Source organism: Leucopleurus acutus, assembly GCF_964270905.1.
Source record: "Leucopleurus acutus genome assembly, chromosome: 15".
NCBI classification, from domain to species: Eukaryota; Metazoa; Chordata; class Mammalia; order Artiodactyla; family Delphinidae; genus Leucopleurus; species Leucopleurus acutus.
Window position 1 is genome coordinate 16,235,730 of NC_139157.1, and position 21,501 is coordinate 16,257,230.

Below are 21,501 nucleotides of genomic sequence, written 5' to 3' on the forward strand. Positions count from 1 at the left end.
GCCCAGCTGCTCCGCGGCATGTGGGATCTTCCCGGACCGGGGCACAAACCCGTGTCCCCTGCATCGGCAGGCGGACTCTCAACCACTGCGCCACCAGGGAAGCCCAGGGCTGCATGTTTTGAATGAATAAAAAAGAAATGAAATTTCTAAATCAAGGTTTAACTCTGGAAAGCAGAAGCATCTGATAGCTGTTCGGGATTTGTCAGCATAAAATGTTACATAGTGAGTGTAACCGGAGATGTTAATTTTATATACAAGAGAATTACTAGAATTAAACAAATAGTTTAAGAAAAAGGCAGGCAGAACGGGGAAAGCTAAACATGGGTCGCTCCCTGAAGAGCATCTGTTTGTACTGCAGAATTCAAGCTCCCAGAAGGCCAGAGGCTGTGTCCTTGGGATGCTGACGCTGTGTTCCTTTATGCAACATCCAGCGGTGGCGGCATGGGAGTGAGCACCGCCAGGACAAGGCAGCTCTTCCCTCCCTCACAAAGAATGATCCTCTGGAAGGACCTGAGGACTCAAAGTCCTCGGATGGCTCTGATCTTGGTGCACATGTGGCAGAGTGCACCCGGCCACTTTCACAGCATCCGCACGGTCACTGATCTCATGCTGAGCTCCCCAGAACAGATGACAACACGAAGCTCCTCAGCACAGGTTGACCTCATCTTGCTTAGCATTAATTCAGTCAATGGTTTGAGAAGAAAACTGACCAGGTGTACTGGTTATCTGATAGACAGTGGTGATAGCTTTCAGAGGAATTCATATATACTCTACCACTATGTACTTGTAAGTAAGATACAAGTTAGTGACAGTATAGATAATTGAAATTCTCACATAGGATGATGTCTGTGCGTCTTTAACTTCAGATGTGACAAGGTCACCTTATAGCTGATAATTACTAAGAGGGCACCTAGCTGGCAACTTGTTCTGTGTTTCTGCTTTTCCCCTTATTTGTGTTTCTCATGGGTGTTTGTTCATCAGCTTTTCCCCACAAGGTATTAAAACAGATGTTTCCTCCCTAAAGTTTCTTTTAAGATAAATTTATTAGTTTAATACATACTGTTTTAATACAATAAAGTACACTCACATAAATTGTGTAATTTTCATACAAAAATCCCCATTTTTAAATGAGTTTTGACAAATGGATCCACCCATGTAACTGCCACAATCAAGATGTAAACACATCCATCACCCCGAAGGTTCCCTTGTGCCCTTTTCAGTGAATTCTATCCCACTGCTCTGTTTTCTGTCACTAGAGATTAGCTTTGCTGTTTCTGTACTTTCACAATAATGAAATCATACAGAATGTGCTCCTCTGGCTGGCTTCTCTCACTCAGCAGAATGCATGTGAGACTCGTCTATGTTGTTGTATCAGTATTTGCCCCCTTTTCATCCTGAGTAGTGCTCCAGTGTATATATAGACCACATCTGTTTATCCCTTCACCTATTGATGGGCATGTGGGCTGTTTGCAGTTTTTGGCTATAACGGGTAAACTTGCTATGTGGACTTCTGTTTTCATTTCCTTGGGCAAGTTACCCCCAAACCTTCCATGGCTCATTATTGCCTTATTAAATTAAGCACGCTCTCAACCATCCTCCACAGAATGGTCCAAATTACCTTTCCTGTCTTTTCTTCCCAACCTGTCCTCACCTTTCAGCCGAGTGAGGTCCCCTGCAGATCTCTGCACAGCCCCTGTAGCTTCTAGACTCCACTGGGGCTCACACTGTTTCCCACACCTGGAATGTCTTTCCACCTCTGTCAGATTCCTGCCTACCACGAGTCCCATTTCAAAGGCCTCCCTTTCATAAGTTGTCTCTGACTCAACCATCAGAAGTCATCTCTCCCATCACTGAACTTTGTACCCCTCTGTACAGCACTTGCCTTATAATTATAGTAGATTCTTTTTATTTATGGTAGTTGTGTTCTATAAAGTCTCCACAAACACTGTATTAGTGAATACTAAACTCCCATTCCTAGGGAAATACAGGGTTATGTTCCCATGAGCCTCTGGTCACAACGTTTTCATCAACCAAGTAATACCTGACCTTGTTTCTATGTGTGTTTCATAGGTACTCTTGACTCATTGACTCTGACCTCCCTGGCAGCACCATGACTCACACCTGAACGAGGCTTACCTGACACACCGTCTCTTCTCCTTAGGCACATCCTGGGCTTCCTGAACTCAGGAACACGAGACAGCACTTCAGCACTATGCTTGGGGGTCATCGTAAACAGCAAAATCACCAATAAAAAGCACAAAAATGCAAAAACTATGGCACTAAATAGACCATAAAAAAGAACAGGTGTTGGGCTTCCCTGGTGGCGCAGTGGTTGAGAGTTCGCCTGCAGGGGACTCGGGTTCGTTCCCCGGTCCGGGAAGATCCCACGTGCTGCAGAGCGGCTGGGCCCGTGAGCCATGGCCGCTGAGCCTGCACGTCCGGAGCCTGTGCTCCGCAACGGGGGAGGCCACAACAGTGGGAGGTCCGCGTACCACAAAAAAAAAAAAAAAAAAAAAGGACAGGTGTTTATAGTAGGAGAGCTGAAACAAAAAGGCAGGGTCCTCACCTTGTCTGTCTGACCTGAGTCTGAGTGTCAGGAAACTCAAAATTTTCATCGGTCTGTGCATGTGCATGAATGACCATGGTGAGTAGACAAATTCACAAATTTTATGGAATTCCAGGAATAACAAGGATTGACTGTACTGATTTCCCTTTTGTAAGCTCTAAGGTGGTGACTGTATCTGCCATGTCATCTAACGCAATGCTTGGCCCATGGGAGGAATGTGATATTGAGAAGCATTTGGGGGAAACTGATAGAAAAATAAAGTTATACTAGGTCACCAAATTTATCAGGTAACTTAAAATTTGTTATGCACCTCAATGTGCCAGGCCCACATGGGGAGCAGGTATATGGTGGTGAACAAAAGAAGAGACCCTGTCCTCACTCGCAGGAGTAAGAGTAGGAAGGCTAGCAGAAGGAGTAGCAAAAATTGAAATGTAAAATTTCTCCTCAGATGGAAAGAAGATTCCAGAGACTGAGAGCTGATCACTTACTATAGCTACCTAGGAATAAATAGCAATAAAAATCCATCTGCAAGCCCCTCAGGAGAGCCTGGAGGTAGCTCACTGCAGTGGTTAAAAGCATGACTGGAGTCAGACTGCTCGGTTTTTAATTTTGGTCCCATTAGCTGTGTGACCTTGGGAGAGTTACTTAACCTCTCTGTTTCACTTCTTCCTTTGTAAATGGGAATATCCTATCCTCTACCTCTTTGGGTTGTTACGAGGATCGCATGAGTTAGTATTTGTAAAGCATTTGGAACAGTGCCTAATGTAGCAAAAAGCAGGTGTTAATCATATTTTGAAAATTACACAGTGCCCAATTCATCTGCCGAAGAAGCAAACCTTGTCAGATCAACGTGATTACATTTTAAAGAGAAACAGGGAAGTGCAATATGAGGTAGATAATCTCCTGGGCATCTCATTATCAAGCCAGGAAAGGTGGTCTTGGGCTCTCAGGTGAACTGTGTAGTCTAAGGACGTGCCGAGTAGAGCTGTTCCAAGATGTTATCAGGACTGAGTCACAGTTGGTCCTGAGGCTAAGAATCACCACCCCATTCTGCTCGTCTCCTGGTGAGTCACATACAAACCTACTGAGAAAATGCTCCGTATGTAGAAAAGGATTAATTTTGAATGGATGGTTAACACTGAAAGAGAAATTAAAGTTTAAATACTCTAAAACATTAGAAAAAAAAAGGTTCTATAAAAACAGCATAGGGAATTCCCTGGCAGTCAAGTGGTTAGGACTCTGTGCTTTCACTGCAGTGGCCTGGGTTCAATCCTTGGTTGGGGTATGTGGCACAGCCAAAAAAAAAACCCCCCAAAAACAAAACAAAAAACCCACAACAGCATAAAGTCAGTAGCCATGAAGTAAAAGCACTGATGGATTAAGAAAACAAAACGTAACAAAAGCAAAAACCGAGTGAGGAACTGGGTAGCACAATTCTAAGGCCAACTGAGTCCATGAAATCACCCTGAAGAGCATAGGCAGAGAGCTGTGTGACAAACGCCACAGGAGGAAACCTCCCACATGCCTCAAACGTGTAGCGAAAAGCACAGGACATACAAGTGCCAGAAAACAAGCATTAAGCCCATTTTCTTTCTTATTTTAATCAATAAATTATTAATTAATTAATTAAGTTTTGGCTGCATTGGGTCTTCGTCGCTGTGTGCGGGCTTCCTCTAGTTGCAGCAGGGGTTGCTCTTCGTTGTGGTGCACGGGCTTCTCACTGCAGTGGTTTCTCTTGTTGTGGAGCACGGGCTCTAGGAGCGTGGGCTTCAGTAGTTGTGCCACGCGGGCTCAGTACTTGTGGCTCACGGGCTGTAGGGCGCAGGCTTAGTAGTTGTGGTGCACAGGCTTAGTTGCTCCGCGGCATCTTCCTGGACCAGGGCTCGAACCCGTGTCCCCTGCATTGGCAGGCGGATTCTTAACTACTGCACCACCAGGGAAGCCCTAAGCCCATTTTCTGAACGAATAAAGATGTCAAAGGTTCTATGTCCAATTATAATTCATAAAGCGTGGTAGAGGAAGCTGGGGCCTTAGGAAAGGAAAACAGAGTGTATGAGGAAAGACAGAAGGTCGTTATTCTGTCTAGAGGAGAAAGCTGAAGGGTTACTGAACTGTATTCTTTGAGAACGGAAGGGCATTTTTTCCTCTGTATCCTTGTAGAAACCTGAGAAAATAGAACACAATGACTCAATATAGCAACAAAATCCTTTTACTTGTGGACTCATGACTGTGTAAAAATGCCATGAAAAACGAAAGCTTCATACGACTCAAGGTCTCAAGATTTCTGCACCGTAGCGAACATAGATGTCAGTATATCAGAACATAGATGTGCTCAAAGGAAAAAAATGCCAGTTGGCCGAAGGTTTTCAGCGAGTCCTGCTTATTCTTTCTTTCATTTGTCTTGGAATGTGGAGGCCATTTGTTTCATGTAATGTGAAGTCAGTGCCTTTTTTTTTTTTTTTTTTTGGCAGTATGCGGGCCTCTCACTGTTGTGGCCCCTCCCATTGCGGAGCACAGGCTCCACACGCGCAGGCTCAGCAGCCATGGCTCACGGGCCCAGCCGCTGCGCGGCATGTGGGATCTTCTCGGACCGGGGCACGAACCCGTGTCCCCTGCATCGGCAGGCGGACTCTCAACCACTGTGCCACCAGGGAAGCCCGTCAGTGCTTTTAACTATGGTACATTAATGGTTGTGAACAGTAGAAAAGAGTAAGATTGTGGTTGATAAAGAAATACAGTGACAAGTTTAAAAAACTTTGCTGTGTGTTTTTACCATTTGATAGTAACGTAATTATGCTCTGGGATACTGAATCTGGCGCTTCAGTGAAAGGGTTTGTGAAATAATTCTATTAAAACCCCAAAAGATAGTCATTATGACTTCAAGCCAATTCGTGTACTAAAATGTGCCCTTGTTTCATGGTGCCCATCACACAGGCAGTGTCTTGGTTATACATGCCTGAGTCACAAATATACACCTAGTCCCTGCTCTCTGCTATTGTTCCTTTAGTCGGAAGCCTGTCTTTCCACCCCCTTCTTGGGAAAGGGGAGGAGTTATTTCACATTTCACTTTCTTCTTTCTTTCCTCTTCTCTAGACCAGTTTTCTCAGGAAAAATATTCTCTCATGTCCTTCTCTGCTTCAATTGTGAATTAAAAAAAAATTGATCCTCGTTATGTTTAAGAACAAGCCACGCAAACATCCTTATCGAAGAAAAAGGCAAAATTAAAGCTCTAAAATGAAATCAGATGTAACAGAATCAGGAGACTCAATTTCAAATGTCAAATTTCTCAATTTTCCAGAATATCCACAAAGCTCTCTAATTCTCCACCCTCTTCCAGAAATGCACATAAGAGATTTGAAACATTTTCACTTAATTTCATTGTTAATTTACTTACCCCAATAGTACTGCACCTTATTTCAGTATTTCAAATGCAAAGCATTCCAGTTAATTGGTGATCTGGCCTGGGAACTTATCACTTATGATATTGGTCCTATGAGAAAATACACATCAAGTTCAAAATGGCTGTACCGATTAACTTGGAATTAAATGTTAGAAATTAACTTGGTCGTCAAGAATCATTACCACCATCACCAGTTATTGACTTCTTGCTGTACATAAGGGCATTTACTGTGAGGACACAAAGCGGGTGTGTAACAATACCTGCCCTGTCAGGATGTAAATGGAGAGGTCAAAGTAGCAATGAATCACAAGTGGGCAGAAAATACAGCAAGTGCCATGAGAAGGTGCAGTTTGGAAAGTTCTCACAACCTTGACCCTTGACCTGGTTAAGTTTTGGCTGCACCAAGTTTAACCTTTGAAAGGTTAAACTTAAGTAGAGACAGGGGAAATGGGATGGACAAAAGTACATTGGGGTGATGTGGGGCGTGCAAGGTCTCTTCAGGGAAGTGATTAGGCCAATTTAGCTGGAAGAGTATTCTGTTGCAAAGTAACAAACCATCCTGAAAAGACGACAGAATTGTACAAGTTAAGCCCTGTCAGCAATGGGGAAACAGTAGAGGTTTCTGAAGAGAGAATGGAGATGATGTTCTCTCTTTAATCTAGCTGCAGGTGCAAGGTAAGAGGAAGAAGCCAGAGGCAGAACCAATTAGATCACAGTGCGAAAGGCGCTGAGCCTACTAGGAACTAATGGATGGTTTCACAGGTGGGAGGGAGCTTTTTTCTTGTTTTTTCTTTTTTTGCGGTACGCGGGCCTCCCACTGTTGTGGCCTCCCCAGTTGCGGAGCACAGGTTCCGGACGCGCAGGCTCAGCGGCCATGGCTCACGGGCCCAGCCGCTCCTCGGCATGTGGGATCTTCCCGGACCGGGGCACGAACCCGTATCCCCTGCATCGGCAGGCGGACTCTCAACCACTGCGCCACCAGGGAAGCCCTTTTTTTTTTTTTTTAAATTTTATTTATTTACTTATTTTTGGCTGCTTTTGGGTCTTTGTTGCTGCACGTGGGCTTTTCTCTGGTTGCGATGAGCAGGGGCTACTCTTCGTTGTAGTGTGCAGGCTTCTCATTGCGGTGGCTTCTCTTGTTGTGGAGCATGGGCTCTAGGCGTGCAGGCTTCAGTAGCTGTGGCACGCAGGCTTCAGTAGTTGTAGCTCGCGGGCTCTAGAGCGCAGGCTCAGTAGTTGTGGCACACGGGCTTAGTTGTTCCGCGGCATGTGGGATCTTCCCGGACCAGGGCTCGAACCCGTGTCTCCTGCATTGGCAGGCGGATTCTTAACCACTGCGCCACCAGGGAAGCCCAACTTTTTTCTTTTTAAACTCTATGGAAAGCACTGCCACGTTGAAGATACCACAGTATTTATTCACTATGCTATGAGGATCAATAAGCATTTTTGGAATGTAGATTGGTTAAGTTGTAATGGTTCCACTATGTAAGTTGTCCTTTGGTATTCACGGGGGATTGGTTCCAGGACAGCCCCCAAGATATTCAAAATCCAAGGATGTTCAAGTACCTTATATAAAAAGGTGTACTATTTATTATGCTTTAAATGATCTCTAGACTACTTATAATACCTAATACAATGTAAATAGCTGCTGGTGCACAGCAAATTCAAATTTTGCTTTTTGGAAGTTTTTGGAATCTTTTTCTCCCGAGTATTCTTTTCCCAACATTTATTTATTTATTTGGCTGCGTTGGGTCTTAGTTGCGGCACACAGGATCTTCCTTATGGCATGCGGGATCTTTCGTTGCTGTGCGTGGGCTCATTGTGGTGCGTGGGTTTCTCCCTAGTTGTGGCACACGGGCTCCAGAGTGCGTGGGCTCAGTAGTTGCAGCGTGTGGGCTTAGTTGCCTTGCGGCATGTGGGATCTTAGTTCCCAGATCAGGGATCGAACCGTGGCTTTGGAAGGAGGATTCTTAACCACTGGACCACCAGGGAAGTCCCTTCCTGAGTATTTTTGATCTGCGGTTGCTTAAATCCGAAGATGTAGAACCTGTACATATGGAGGGCCGAATGCAGTTGGGATCAGAGGAAAGATGTATTTCTGCCCTCAGAAGAGGGGGGCGGGAAAGAAAGAGGTAAAAGAAGGGGATCTGTGAAGAGAGGCTAGAATGAAGTGGACCTTGGGCCAATTTTAGGCTTAAAACAAATATGCAGATGTGCAAACACTGGACTAAGTCCTTTGAAGAAAGCGTTTATTTTCCTAGAGAAATAATTTGCTGTTCTCCATCATAAAACGCACATTCTTTAGAGAGCTGGACATGCAAGAGAAATATAAACACACTTGATCTCCAGGTCAGCTTTGTAACCTTTGCAAAGCAATCAACCTTTTGACTTTAAAAGAGGGAAAGAATTACAGTGACTGAAATACCGAATTCTGATCGACTGAGATGTCCCTAGACCAATTCAGAGAAATAAATAGTAAACTTACCATTCTGTTCATTAATACTGTTGAGAAAAATGCCTCAAAACCCATTCATACAGAAACATAACCCAGTTTTAGGATAATCCGGTTCCTAGAGAGAAAAGAGGTTGGCTCAGATAGTTCCACATCTAAGCCCCTCAACACCTCTGTGAGGAGGGTTTAACGTTAATATAATTATCTTCCTTTAACAAGGCAAGGAAAGAAAAGCAAAGGACTATCCCAGGGTTACAGACTAAATCTAGGGAGATGCCCGAATTGGATCCCAACTGTCCTGACTCTTAAGATTTGAGGGGTCTATCTGGGGAATAAGGCGGCGCAGTATTAAAAATGCAACTGCTTTCATAACCTTCTTAAATAACTAGGTAAATTAATGAGCTATTGTACTGTAACATGGCAATTCTACTTTTGAACTTGTAATACAGGAAGAAATTTATAGTTGCAAAGACAATGCATTACCAAGCATTTTTAATGACTAACTACACTCCCTAAAAAACAACAAGAACAACAACAAAAAAACACCAAACAGCCTACTACATATTGGAGGGGGGGGAAATCCAATTTAACAAATATAAAGCTACAAAATTGTACTTTCTTTAGAGGAAGCCTTTTCTCTCAGTTGCCTAATTATATTTTCAGATGGAAACAATAAAAATTAAAATGCAGCCCTGAGTCATTTCATCTTCAAGTAAAATGGATACAATTATAGTTTCTAAAAACTAGAATCAAAAAAAAAATACGTTCACTTGTCACGGAGAAATATAAGCATTTTGTAATATTATATAGGAAACTATGCTAATACCTGGCACGCAGATATCAAATCTGGAATGGCGTTTGATGCCATTTAATATTATTTCCTAAGGCAACACGGTCAACTTCAATTACTCACAGACTGATGATTATATCTCATACCATTTACTTAAACTTATCATTGTTCACTATAATTTCCCATCAACATTAAACCAGGATAGAAGAAACTGATGAAATGTCAGTTAACCTTGCTATTTATACATGCTTTGATTAAAATATAAGTTAAATAGCTAATATAGTTTTGAGCTATCATAGATATGAGTTTATATACAATTTCAATTCTCCAATATAAAGTCAATTAATATTACACTGTAGTTTGGCCCTGCTTGTCATTTAAAAAAAATGGAAATTTTAAAAGAAAAATAAATTTTTATATTTTTTCCACAAAAATTCTCAATACAACATGCATCTTTGTATAACATACTAGTTATATAGTAGATACTGGCCAACATTTTGTTAAAAATAAAAGTTTTCCTGAGAAGTCCAGTTTACATGAACCGCTAACTGCCCACCTCCCCTTTCAATATAAAGCATGTCAGCACCCAAGGATGATCAGCAACGAGAAACGAAGTCCATCTTTCCATCTGAGGCTCTTAGTACCTGCAATTCGATTTTAGTGCAATAATTCCTGAAGGTAGTCTCCAGACCACCAACATATCCAGACCTCATATTCCCTGGCAAAGAATATTTATGTCCTACTAGGTTTATAAGACCAGTCAGGGCAAGGCAGAGCTGTCTGTAAGTTATGTCATAACAAGGTCAGCAAGGGCCACTCTGCTCTTTTCAAGCTCAGAAAAACTGAGTCATAATTTTTTGAAAACTCAATGTAAAGGTTCTCTTCAAGGGAAGCACCACCATCCTCAGCACTTACACATAATACGAGAGAGCAAATATTAACTAAATGACTACTCGGGCTAAATGGCCCAAGAAATCGCATTTAAAAACCCCAAAAGAAACAAAAGAAAAAGCTATAATAAACTCTGAGAAAAGCAATATTCATTTTTCTGCCTCAGCTTAAACATGATTGCTTTCACTCATTAGTTAAAAAGAAGCCTGCGGAAATTGATACAAATAATCCAAGAGATGCAGTGGAATGCCATGATGTCATGAGAAGACTCTAGAGAGTGAGCTTTCTCTGGTTTATATTAACTATCAAAGGTTCTGCTGGGGCATAAATTATCTCCTGTCCCACAGACTTTAAAAACAAGTCACAAAATCCACGTTAGAATAGAAGTGTTTTAATTTTTATAAATAACTTATCTGTTACAAAGATAGTTTTTACCCAGCTAAATCACAAAACCATCAACTCAAGATATCCAAATTACGTTTTATTAATAAAACAAGTAAAAACTGATTTATCAATCTTCACATAGAACTGCAGATGAAGCTGAAAAACAAGGCCTATTTTTAAAACAAAACGCATCAAATGTAAGGGCTTTGAGTTTGTCTAATTAACTAGGATTGTCATAGTTCTTCCCATATACAAGATGCAAAGCCTGGAAGTTAAGGCTTTGACATTCATATAGAATCACCTGTAATAATCCTGTTTATTTAAAAATATTCATTTGCAAACATTTACAGTGGGTGACAGTCTACATTACCTCCTATCTTTTGCTACATTTCAGCACTTCCCTTAGCCCCATTCTAAGCACTGATATATAATTCCATAATTGTTTTTTAAAATGCATACTGTTATTTCTTTTTCTTGATTTCATTTAGTTATATACACTCCTAATCATCTGAATATTTATTTTCCTTATAAAAATATATCATCAAAATAAAGAGATGCTTGAGGTTGCTTCAGTGTTCAAGTTTGCTTGTTTTTCTTTTTTCCAGCTCTTCTTCAGTTGTCCTAAATATGACTAGCCTTGTTTTATAAATATACATGATACTGCCACCAAGTCAGGTTTAGAAACGGATTGCCCCAACAGTAAAGCATTTAAACTTCTCTCCGAAAAAAGGGCTGTAGGTACTGCTGCTGTTGCTGGTTTTGAAACTGTACTTTCCCAATAGTAATCTCTTGTGAGAGTTCTGTGGGACACGAGGCAGATAAAGCAAGCTTAACCTTGTTGCTGTCAGTGGGTTAAAAATATCTTTTGTTTTAAGCTTCCCTGTGGAAGATAAAACACTGTGTTGTGTTACCCACTGCTAAAGTCAGTATATAGTGTGACCTATAGACGTAAGTCTTGTAATATTTTCTGCAATTCACTGTGCAGCATCTGTATGTCTTCACAGAACATCGGCACTCATGAGGGCAAAGTACAGAATAAGTAGAGGAAAGTTATTTTGTGCATAGTTTCATTTCATTAATGCTTTTTTTTATTTTAAGGCATTGCTTCTCTCAGGTAAGGCTTAAAAAGGGACATGATCGTGCTTAATCACTAAAAGGAAAAAAGAAAATTAGTTAACAAAAGACTATTACACTATACATATAGAAATACAAGAAAATAATAAGGAAGAAAAGAAATCACTTAAAGCAGACTCGAGAGATCTGTACAGTAGGAAAGGCTTTGGGATATCTCACTCCATGTTTGTACAGACAATGCATGCTGCTTTTCTTTTCATCTTTAGACCCTAGATGCTGGCTTCACAGAGTGGAGACGTTTTCAGGGAAGACAAAGACAAAGCCAAGAGTACCACAGATTTGTGACGTTCTTCCCCTATCCATTGGCACTATATGGCAGCAAACAGTTTTTAAATAGTTAAACCTTGTTCCTTTTCTTCATGTTTGTAGTGTTTCACCGAAAGCTTTAAAAAAAAAAAAAAGCCATTGTTCTGTTCCTTCCTCCTGTCAAAATTCAGTAGTGACATGAGGGGAAAAGGTACTGGGAACACCTAGGTATTAATATATTGAGAATTATCCTTAATGGGCTACTGGTAACACTGTACATGGTTAGGCAGTGGGCAACCAAGTCTTTCAGCAGATTACCTTCATGTGATGAATTTCAACTGCCCATGACATTAGACTGAGGTATTATTAGCTCTGTGGGCTGACATTTAACATTAGCACAACACCATCTTGTCACACCTTCAATTTGACAAAATCCTATGTAGCAGTGAAACTTTTCCCCTGATGACAGACTAGTTTCTTGAACTTCAGATGTGGTTTTAGGGAAGATATAGGGCCTCTTGGCTCAGAAATGCCTTGGCATCTCACACTGTTCACAACGGATTAAGGCTGGATGGTTCAAAAAAGTACAGGCAGTACAATTCCACTGAGCCCCCTCATCATCTTCTGTGTCTTGAGTCTTCGGTGTTTTGATGGTGGACCTTTGATCTGTAAGGAAGCAAAAATTGCAAAGTCATAAATTACTGGCAACTTTAAACACTATTTGTACTGCACAGCATGAAACAGCTTGTTAAACAAGTGAAGCATCTAGCTGAAACTGACACACACGCTTGATCCTTACAACCTGTCTCTGTCAGGCTGGCACCTCTCCACTGGGGAACAGCAACATGTACATGACATAACCACCTCAATACCTCCTCAAAGGGGAAAAGAGCATCATTTCCCCCAATTTGTAGCAGGAGAAAAGGGAAGTCAATTCATATGGTAACTAAGAGCCAAGATTACCATAATGTCACCTAATATGGTGAAAAGGTGTCCAACCACAATGTAATACTGCTAGTGCATTTATGTCTGATTAAAGTTTGAGTTTCATTTCTCACTGAAGTAGTATTTATATTTTTGTTTTCTACCAGGAATGGAAGTTTTTGTTAAATGTTCTCTATCTGAACAACACAAATAAAATATCAAGATGAACTAATTTCTAAAACCTTATTTAACCAAATATCGACAATAGGCCTTGGAGTAAATCAGTATAAAATTTTACCAGGCTTTATTTCTCACTTTCTTTTAAAATCATGTTTATTATGGAACACGAGAAAGACTATTAGATTAAAGATTAAGAGTTGTGAGAATGGAGTTCTACTCCTGGCTCTGCTACTAACTCCTAATTTCTTTGCTCTGTGATCTTAGATAATAAATCATGTATCCTCTACATCTAATCTTTCTTACCTATAAAATAAAGTCACTGCAGCTTTATGAGGCCAATGTTCTAGAATGTTTGAAGGTACAGAGGTAACTTAAATATAAGGAATAATTATATTCCTCCATGGTTGTATCTAAGATGAAATTACGTTTATGAAACTACTTTTTTGGGGGAGGGAGGTACCATTATAATTCCAGAATAGTATCCCTACAAATTATTGTGGAGACGTTTCAAGTAAAAGGAGCATGCATTGTTGGATCTCTCCAGTCAAGGTTTATAATTTGTAGTTTCCAAACTATGTTAAGATAATGTATATTAATTTGAAAATTCTACCTGCTCCATGGAGTTGATAACTAAATGATACCTTTTCTGCTATTTTAAAAGACAAACTATTGTATATAGTAGATGAAAATATCAAGTTTCTATAACAAATTTAAAATCATTAAGTTATGTTTGGTACTTTGTGCCCCTTTAGCAGCACTTTACTGTTTGGCATTAAACACTTTATTGCAAAATTCCCACTTTAAGCATTGGTCAGAATTTTTTAGGCATCACCACAATTTCTGGCACATGCATGGGCAGCATGGAAGTACTATTTATACAGTAATTTTCTTTAAATTGAATAACTTTAAAACAAATATCTATTTAAGGTTTACCTAAGTAAAAATATTTGAAAAATCAAGGGTCTGACAGTACTAATTAGTATCCTCTAAGACACATTAAAATAAATACAGTTAAAAATGTTTGACTTTTTACCATCTACAATTATTTCACACTCCATACCTGGGAAACATTTTATAGCATAACTGTTTTAATCTGGGGGATAATCCAGTCTACTTACTAGAATTTTGGTCTCACCAAGGTTAGAAAACATTCCTACCTGGCACATTTTCAGTAAAAGCTTGTCTTTCCTTTTTGTTTAACTACAAAGGTTTTTTAGGAAGGCAATTCAATCTATATTAACACTTCAATCTATTATTAAGTGCCAGAATCTTCTTCATTATTTAAGTAATATCTAAGGTATCAATAGAGGACCTAATTTTTTTTTTTAAATGGAAAAATCTCCAATGGTTTTCTTACATCTGCACGATCTCTTTTGGTACTTAGAATTATGACTCTTATTTATGAGTGGTATTTGGAAACTAAGTAACCACCAGAATTGAAAAAAGAGGAAATTAGGTGGCACAGGATGACTTGTGATTGCCACACTTCATTTTAGCTGTTAAAAAACCCTGCATTGGGCTTCCCTGGTGGCGCAGTGGTTGAGAGTCCGCCTGGCGAGGCAGGGGACACGGGTTTGTGCCCCGGTCTGGGAAGATCCCACATGCCGCGGAGAGGCTGGGCCCGTGAGCCATGGCCGCTGAGCCTGCGCGTCCGGAGCCTGTGCTCCGCAACGGGAGAGGCCACAACAGTGAGAGGCCCGCGTACCGCAAAAGCAAACAAACAAACAAACGAACAAAACCCCATAAAAAACCTTGCATTGTCTGTTGGTGGAAACGTAAACTGATACAGCCACTACAGAGAACAGTATGGAGGTTCCTTAAAAACCTAAAAATAGAACTACCATACGACCCAGCAATCCCACTACTGGGCATATACCCTGAGAAAATCATAATTCAAAAAGAGTCATGGGATGGGGCTCTTTGGTGGAGCTAATGGCAGACTCTGGGAGGGCTCACGTCAAGGAGAACTTCCCAGTACTTCTGCTGCCAGTGTCCTTGTCCCCATAGTGAGCCACAGCCACCGCCGACTCTGCAGGAGACCCTCCAACACTAGCAGATAAAGAAACAGAGGCTAAAGACCCGTTAGCAGGAAAGTCAGCACTGGAACTCAGGACTTCTGACTGCAGAGACCACCCACACACTTCCACATCTTCTGTCTCTCTCAAGGCCCAGCCCTGTCTTCCGAAGAGAGATCGGGTGCTGACAGGGTCTTGGTGCTCTGGCCGGATGTCAGGCCTGAGCCTCTGAGGTGGGAGAGCCGAGTTCAGGACAGTGGACCACTAGAGGCCTCCCAGCCCCACGTAATATCAAACAGCGAAAGCTCTCCCAGAGACCTCCATCTCAACACTAAGACTCAGCTCCACTCAGTGCTTCACCCAGCAAACTACAGTGCTGGGCACCCTATGCCAAACAACTAGCAAGACAGGAACACAACCCCACCCATTAGCAGACAGGCTGCCTAAAATCATAATAAGGTCACAGACACCCCAAAACACACAACTGGATGTGGTCCTGCCCACCAGAAAGGCAAGATCCAGCCTCATCCACCAGAACACAGGCACCAGTCCGCTCCACCAGGAAGCCTGCACAACGCACTGAACCAACCTTAGCCACTGGGGTCAGACACCAAAAACATGGGAATTACTAACCTGCAGCCTGTGAAAAGGAGACTCCAAACACAGTAAATTAAGCAAGATAAGACAGAGAAACACATAGCAGATGAAGGAGCAAGATAAAAACACACCAGACCAAACAAAGGAAGAGGAAATAGGCAGTCTACCTGAAAAAGAATTCACAGTAATGATAGTAAAGATGATCCCAAATCTTGGAAATAGAATGGAGAAAATACAAGAAACGTTTAACAAGGACTTGGAAGAACTAAAGAGGAAACAAACAATGACATATAACACAATAAATGAAATTTAAAATTCTCTAGAAGTAATCAATAGCAGAATAACTGAGGCAGAAGAATGGATAAGTGACCTGGAAGATAAAATACTGGAAATAACTACCACAGAGCAGAATAAAGAAAAAAGAATGAAAAGAATTGAGGAAAGTCTTAGAGACCTCTGAGACAACACTGAACACACCAACATTCGAATTATAGGGGTCCCAGAAGCAGAAGAGAAAAAGAAAGGGAGTGAGAAAATATCTGAAGAGATTATAGTTGAAAACTTCCCTAATATGGGTAAGGAAATAGTCAATCAAGTCCAGGAAGCACAGACAGTCCCATACAGGATAATCCAAGGAAAAACACGCCAAGACACATATTAATCAAACTATCAAAATTAAAAACAAAGAAAAAATACTAAAAGCAGCAGTGAAAAGTAACAATTAACATACAAGGGAATCCCCACAAGGTTAACAGCTGCTCTTTCAGCAGAAACTCTGCAAGCCAGAAGGGAGTGGCAGGACATATTTAAACTGATGAAAGGGGAAAACCTACAACCAAGATTACTCTACCCAGCAAGGATCTCATCCAGATTCCACAGAGAAATTAAAACCTTTAGAGATAAGCAAAAGCTAAGAGAATTCAGCACCACCAAACCAGCTCTACAACAAATGGTAAAGGAACTTCTCTAGGCAGGAAACACAAGAGAAGGAAAAGACTTACAATAACAAACCCAGAAGAATTAAGAAAATGGTAATAGGAACATACATATCGATAACTACCTTAAATGTAAATGGATTAAATGCTCCAACCAAAAGACACAGACTGGCTGAATGGATACAAAAACAAGACCCATATATATGCTGTCTACAAGAGACCCATTTCAGATCTAAGGACACATACAGACTGAAAATTAGGGGATGGAAAAAGATATTCCATGCAAATGGAAATCAAAAGAAAGCTGGAGTAGCAATTCTCATATCAGACAAAATAGACTTTAAAATAAAGACTATTACAAAAGACAAAGACGGAGACTACATAATGATCAAGGGATCAATCCAAGAAGAAGATTTAACAATTGTAAATATTCATGCACCCAACATAGGAGCACCTTAATACATAAGGCAAATGCTAACAGCCACAAAAGAGGAAATCGACAGTAACACAATCATAGTCAGGGACTTTAACACCTCACTTTCACCGATGGACAGATCATCCAAAATGAAAATAAACAAGGAAACACAAACTTTAAATGATACATTAAACAAGATGGACTTAATTGATATTTATAGGACATTCCATCCAAAAACAGCAGATTACACTTTCTTCTCAAGTGCTCATGGAATATTCTCCAGGATAGATCATATCTTGGGTCACAAATCAAGCCTTGGTGAATTTAAGAAAATTGAAATCGTATGAAGTATCTTTTCCGACCTCAACACTATGAGACTAGATATCAATTACAGGAAAAAATCTGTAAAAAATACAAACACATGGAGGCTAAACAATACACTACTAAATAACCAAGAGATCACTGAAGAAATCAAAGAAGAAAACAAAAAATACCTAGGAACAAATGACAATGAAAACATGATGACCCAAAACCTATGGGATGCAGCAAAAGCAGTTCTAAGAGGGAAGTTTATCGCAATGCAGTGCTACTTCAAGAAACAAGAAACATCTCAAATAAACAACCTAAACTTACACCTAAAGCAATTAGAGAAAGAACAAAAAAACCCCAAAGTTAGTAGAAAGAAAGAAATCATAAAGATCAGATCAGAAATAAATGAAAAAGAAATGAAGGAAACGATAGCAAAGATCAATAAAACTAAAAGCTGGTTCTTAAGAAGATAAACAAAATTGATAAACCATTAGCCAGACTCATCAAGAAAAAAAGGGAGAAGACTCAAATCAATAGAATTAGAAATGAAAAAGGAGAAGTAATAACTGACAATGCAGAAACACAAAGGAGCATGAGAGATTACTACAAGCAACTATATGCCAATAAAATGGACAACCTGGAAGAAATGGACAAATTCTTAGGAAAGCAAAACCTTCCAAGACTGAACCAGGAAGAAACAGAAAATATAAACAGACCAATCACAGGCACTGAAATTGAGACTATGATTAAAAATCTTCCAACAAAAGCCCAGGACCAGATGGCTTCACAGGCGAATTCTATCAAACATTTAGAGAAGAGTTAACACCTATCCTTCTCAAACACTTCCAAAATATAGCAGAGGGAGGAACACTCCCAAACTCATTCCACGAGGCCACCATCACCCTGCTACCAAAACCAGACAAAGATGCCACAAAAATATGAAAACTACAGGCCAGTATAACTGATGAGCATAGATGCAAAAATCCTCAACAGCAAAAACAGCAAAAATCCTCAACAGCAAAAATCCTCAACAGCAAAAATCCTCAACAGTTGCCTCAACTGGCAAACAGAATCCAACAGCACATTAAAAGGCTCATACACCATGATCAAGTGGGGTTAATCCCAGGAATGCAAGGATTCTTCAATATACGCAAATCAATCAACGTGAGAAACAATATTAACAAATTAAAGGAGAAAAACCATATGATCATCTCAATAGATGCAGAAAATGCTTTCGACAAAATTCAACACCCATTTATGATAAAAACCCTGCAGAAAGTAGGGAGAGAGGGAACTCACCTCAACATAATAAAGGCCATATATGACAAACCCACAGCCAACATCGTTCTCAATGGTGAAAAACTGAAACCACTTCCACTAAGATCAGGAACAAGACAAGGTTGCCCACTCTCACCACTATTATTCAACATAGTTTTGGAAGTTTTAGCCACAGCAATCAGAGAAGAAAAAGAAATAAAAGGAATCCAAATCGGAAAAGAAGAAGTAAAATTGTCATTGTTTGAAGATGACATGATACTATGCATAGAGAATCCTAAAGATGCTATCAGAAAAATACTAGAGCTAATCAATGAATTTGGTAGAGTAGCAGGATACAAAATTAACGCACAGAAATCTCTTGCATTTCTGTACACTAATGATGAAAAATCTGAAAGAGAAATTAAGGAAACACTCCCATTTACCACTGCAACAAAAAGAATAAAATACCTAGGAATAAACCTACCTAAGGAGACAAAAGACCTGTATGCAGAAATCTAAGACACTGAAGAAAGAAACTAAAGATGATACAAACAGATGGAGAGTTATACCATGTTCTGGGACTGGAAGAATCAACACTGTGAAAATGACTATACTACCCAAAGCAGTCTACAGATTCAGTGCAATCCCTATCAAACTACATATGGCATTTTTCACAGAACTAGAACAAAAAATTTCACAATTTGTTGAAAACAAAAAAGACCCCGAATAGCCAAAGCAATCTTGAGAAAGAAAAAAGGAGCTGGAGGAATCAGGCTCCCTGACTTCAGACTATACTACAAAGCGACAGTAAACAAGAAAGTATGGTACTGGCACAAAAACAGAAATATAGATCAATGGAACAGGATAGAAAGCCCAGAGATAAACCCACGCAACTATGGTCACCTTATCTTTGATAAAGGAGGCAAGGATATACAATGGAGAAAAGACAGCCTCTTCAATAAGTGGTGCTGGGAAAACTGGACAGCTACCTGTAAAAGAATGAAATTAGAGTACTCCCTAACACCGTACACAAAAATAAACTCAAAATGGATTTAAGACCTAAATGTAAGGCCAGACACTATAAAACTCTTAGAAGAAAACACAGGCAGAACGCTCCATGACATAAACCACAGCAAGATCTGTTTTGACCCACCTCCTAGAGAAATGGAAATAAAACCAAAAATAAACAAATGGGACCTAATGAAACTTAAAAGCTTTTGCACAGCAAAGGAAACCATAAGCAAGAAGAAAAGACAACCCTCAGAATGGGAGAAAATATTTGCAAATGAAGCAACTGACAAAGGATTAATCTCCAAAATATACAAGCAGCTCATGCACCTCAATATCAAAAAAACAAACAACCCAATCCAAAAATGGGCAGAAGACCTAAATAGACATTTCTCCAAAGAAGATATACAGATTGCCAACAAACACATGAAAGGATGCTCAACATCACTAATCATTAGAGAAATGCAAATCAAAACTACAATGAGGTATCCCCTCACACTGGTCAGAATGCCATCATCAAAAAACCTACAAACAATAAATGCTGGAGAGGGTGTGGAGAAAAGGAAACCCTCTTGCACTGTTGGTGGGAATGTAAATTGATACAGCCACTATGGAGAACAGTATGGAGGTTCCTCAAAAAACTAAAAATAGAACTACCATACAACCCAACCCAGCAATCCCACTACTGGGCATATACCCTGAGAAAACCGTAATTCAAAAAGAGTCACGTACCACAATGTTCACTGCAGCTCTATTTACAATAGCCAGGACATGGAAGCAACTTAAGTGTTCATCGACAGATGAATGGATAAAGATGTGGCACATATATACAATGGAATATTACTCAGCCATAAAAAGAAACGAAATTGGGTTATTTGTAGTGAGGTGGATGGACCTAGAGACTGTCATACAGAATGAAGTTAAGTCAGAAAGAGAAAAACAAATACCGTATGCTAACACGTATATATGGAATCTAAAAAAAAAAGAAAAATGGTTATGAAGAACCTAGGGGCAGGACAGGAATAAAGATGCGCAGACGTAGAGAATGGACTTGAGGACACGGAGAGGGGAAAGGGTAAGCTGGGGCAAAGTGAGAGAGTGGCATGGACATATATACGCTACCAAATGTAAAATAGATAGCTAGTGGGAAGCAGCTGCATAGCACAGGGAGATCAGCTCAGTGCTTTGTGACCACCTAGAGGGGTGGGATAGGGAGGGCGGGAGGGAAACACAAGAGGGAGGAGATATGGGGATGTATGTATATATATATAGCTGATTCACTTTGTTATACAGCAGAAACTAACACACCATTGTAAAGCAATTATACTCCAATAAAGATGTTAAAAAAACAAACAAAAAACACCCCTGCATTGTGAAGTAGAACTGATTTCAAGAACTAAGTAAACCTCTATAAGTGAAACTAGTAACTCCCTATTTTAGCTTTAAGGCAAAAATGACTGATTCTTTATTTCTCCCAAAGTAGCCAGTACACAAGCTTCTATCTTTTGTGCAAAGGTTTTTAAGTACTGGAGTTTTTCTTTTCGAACTTTTTATCATGGAAGAACGGTGAAATAAACCCTCAGGCACTTATCCTGCTTCTACAACTCTCAAGACAAATCTTATTTCATCTATATTCCACCTCCCTCCTAACCTCAACACATAAGTACTGGATTATGTTGAAACAAAACAGGATCTTTTTATATGAAAACTTTAGTTTTTGAAAGACAGTAAAAAAGAGTGTATTAAGGCAACTCATTTAGAGGCTAAAATACCCACTTTGCTTATTTTAGGAAGCTAGGCTATACCACTGTTTTCTTTATTCCTTTATTCAATTAACATCCAAATAGCATCCAATGTCTGAACACTGGCTTCCCCATGTACTATGCCAAATACCCTAATCTCACTTTTGCTCCTTTGTAATAAGAGTTCATTACGTTCCAACTAACGATGTTTAAAGACATTTAAATTAAAAAATATGAAGATAAAGCTAGGCCTAAT

General features: G+C 40.0%; 1 protein-coding gene across 1 annotated transcript in view; it reads right to left on the reverse strand.

Annotated features, from left to right (window-relative positions):
• Positions 1-10,521: 10,521 nt before the first annotated feature.
• TAB2 (TGF-beta activated kinase 1 (MAP3K7) binding protein 2) overlaps positions 10,522-21,501 on the reverse strand; it is an 86,273-nt gene continuing 75,293 nt past the window's right edge. Inside the window, exon 8 of the mRNA XM_082855516.1 lies at positions 10,522-12,529. Coding sequence (XP_082711642.1) covers positions 12,387-12,529 — 143 coding nt within the window. The 3' untranslated portion in view covers positions 10,522-12,386. The remainder of the gene's footprint in view (positions 12,530-21,501) is intronic.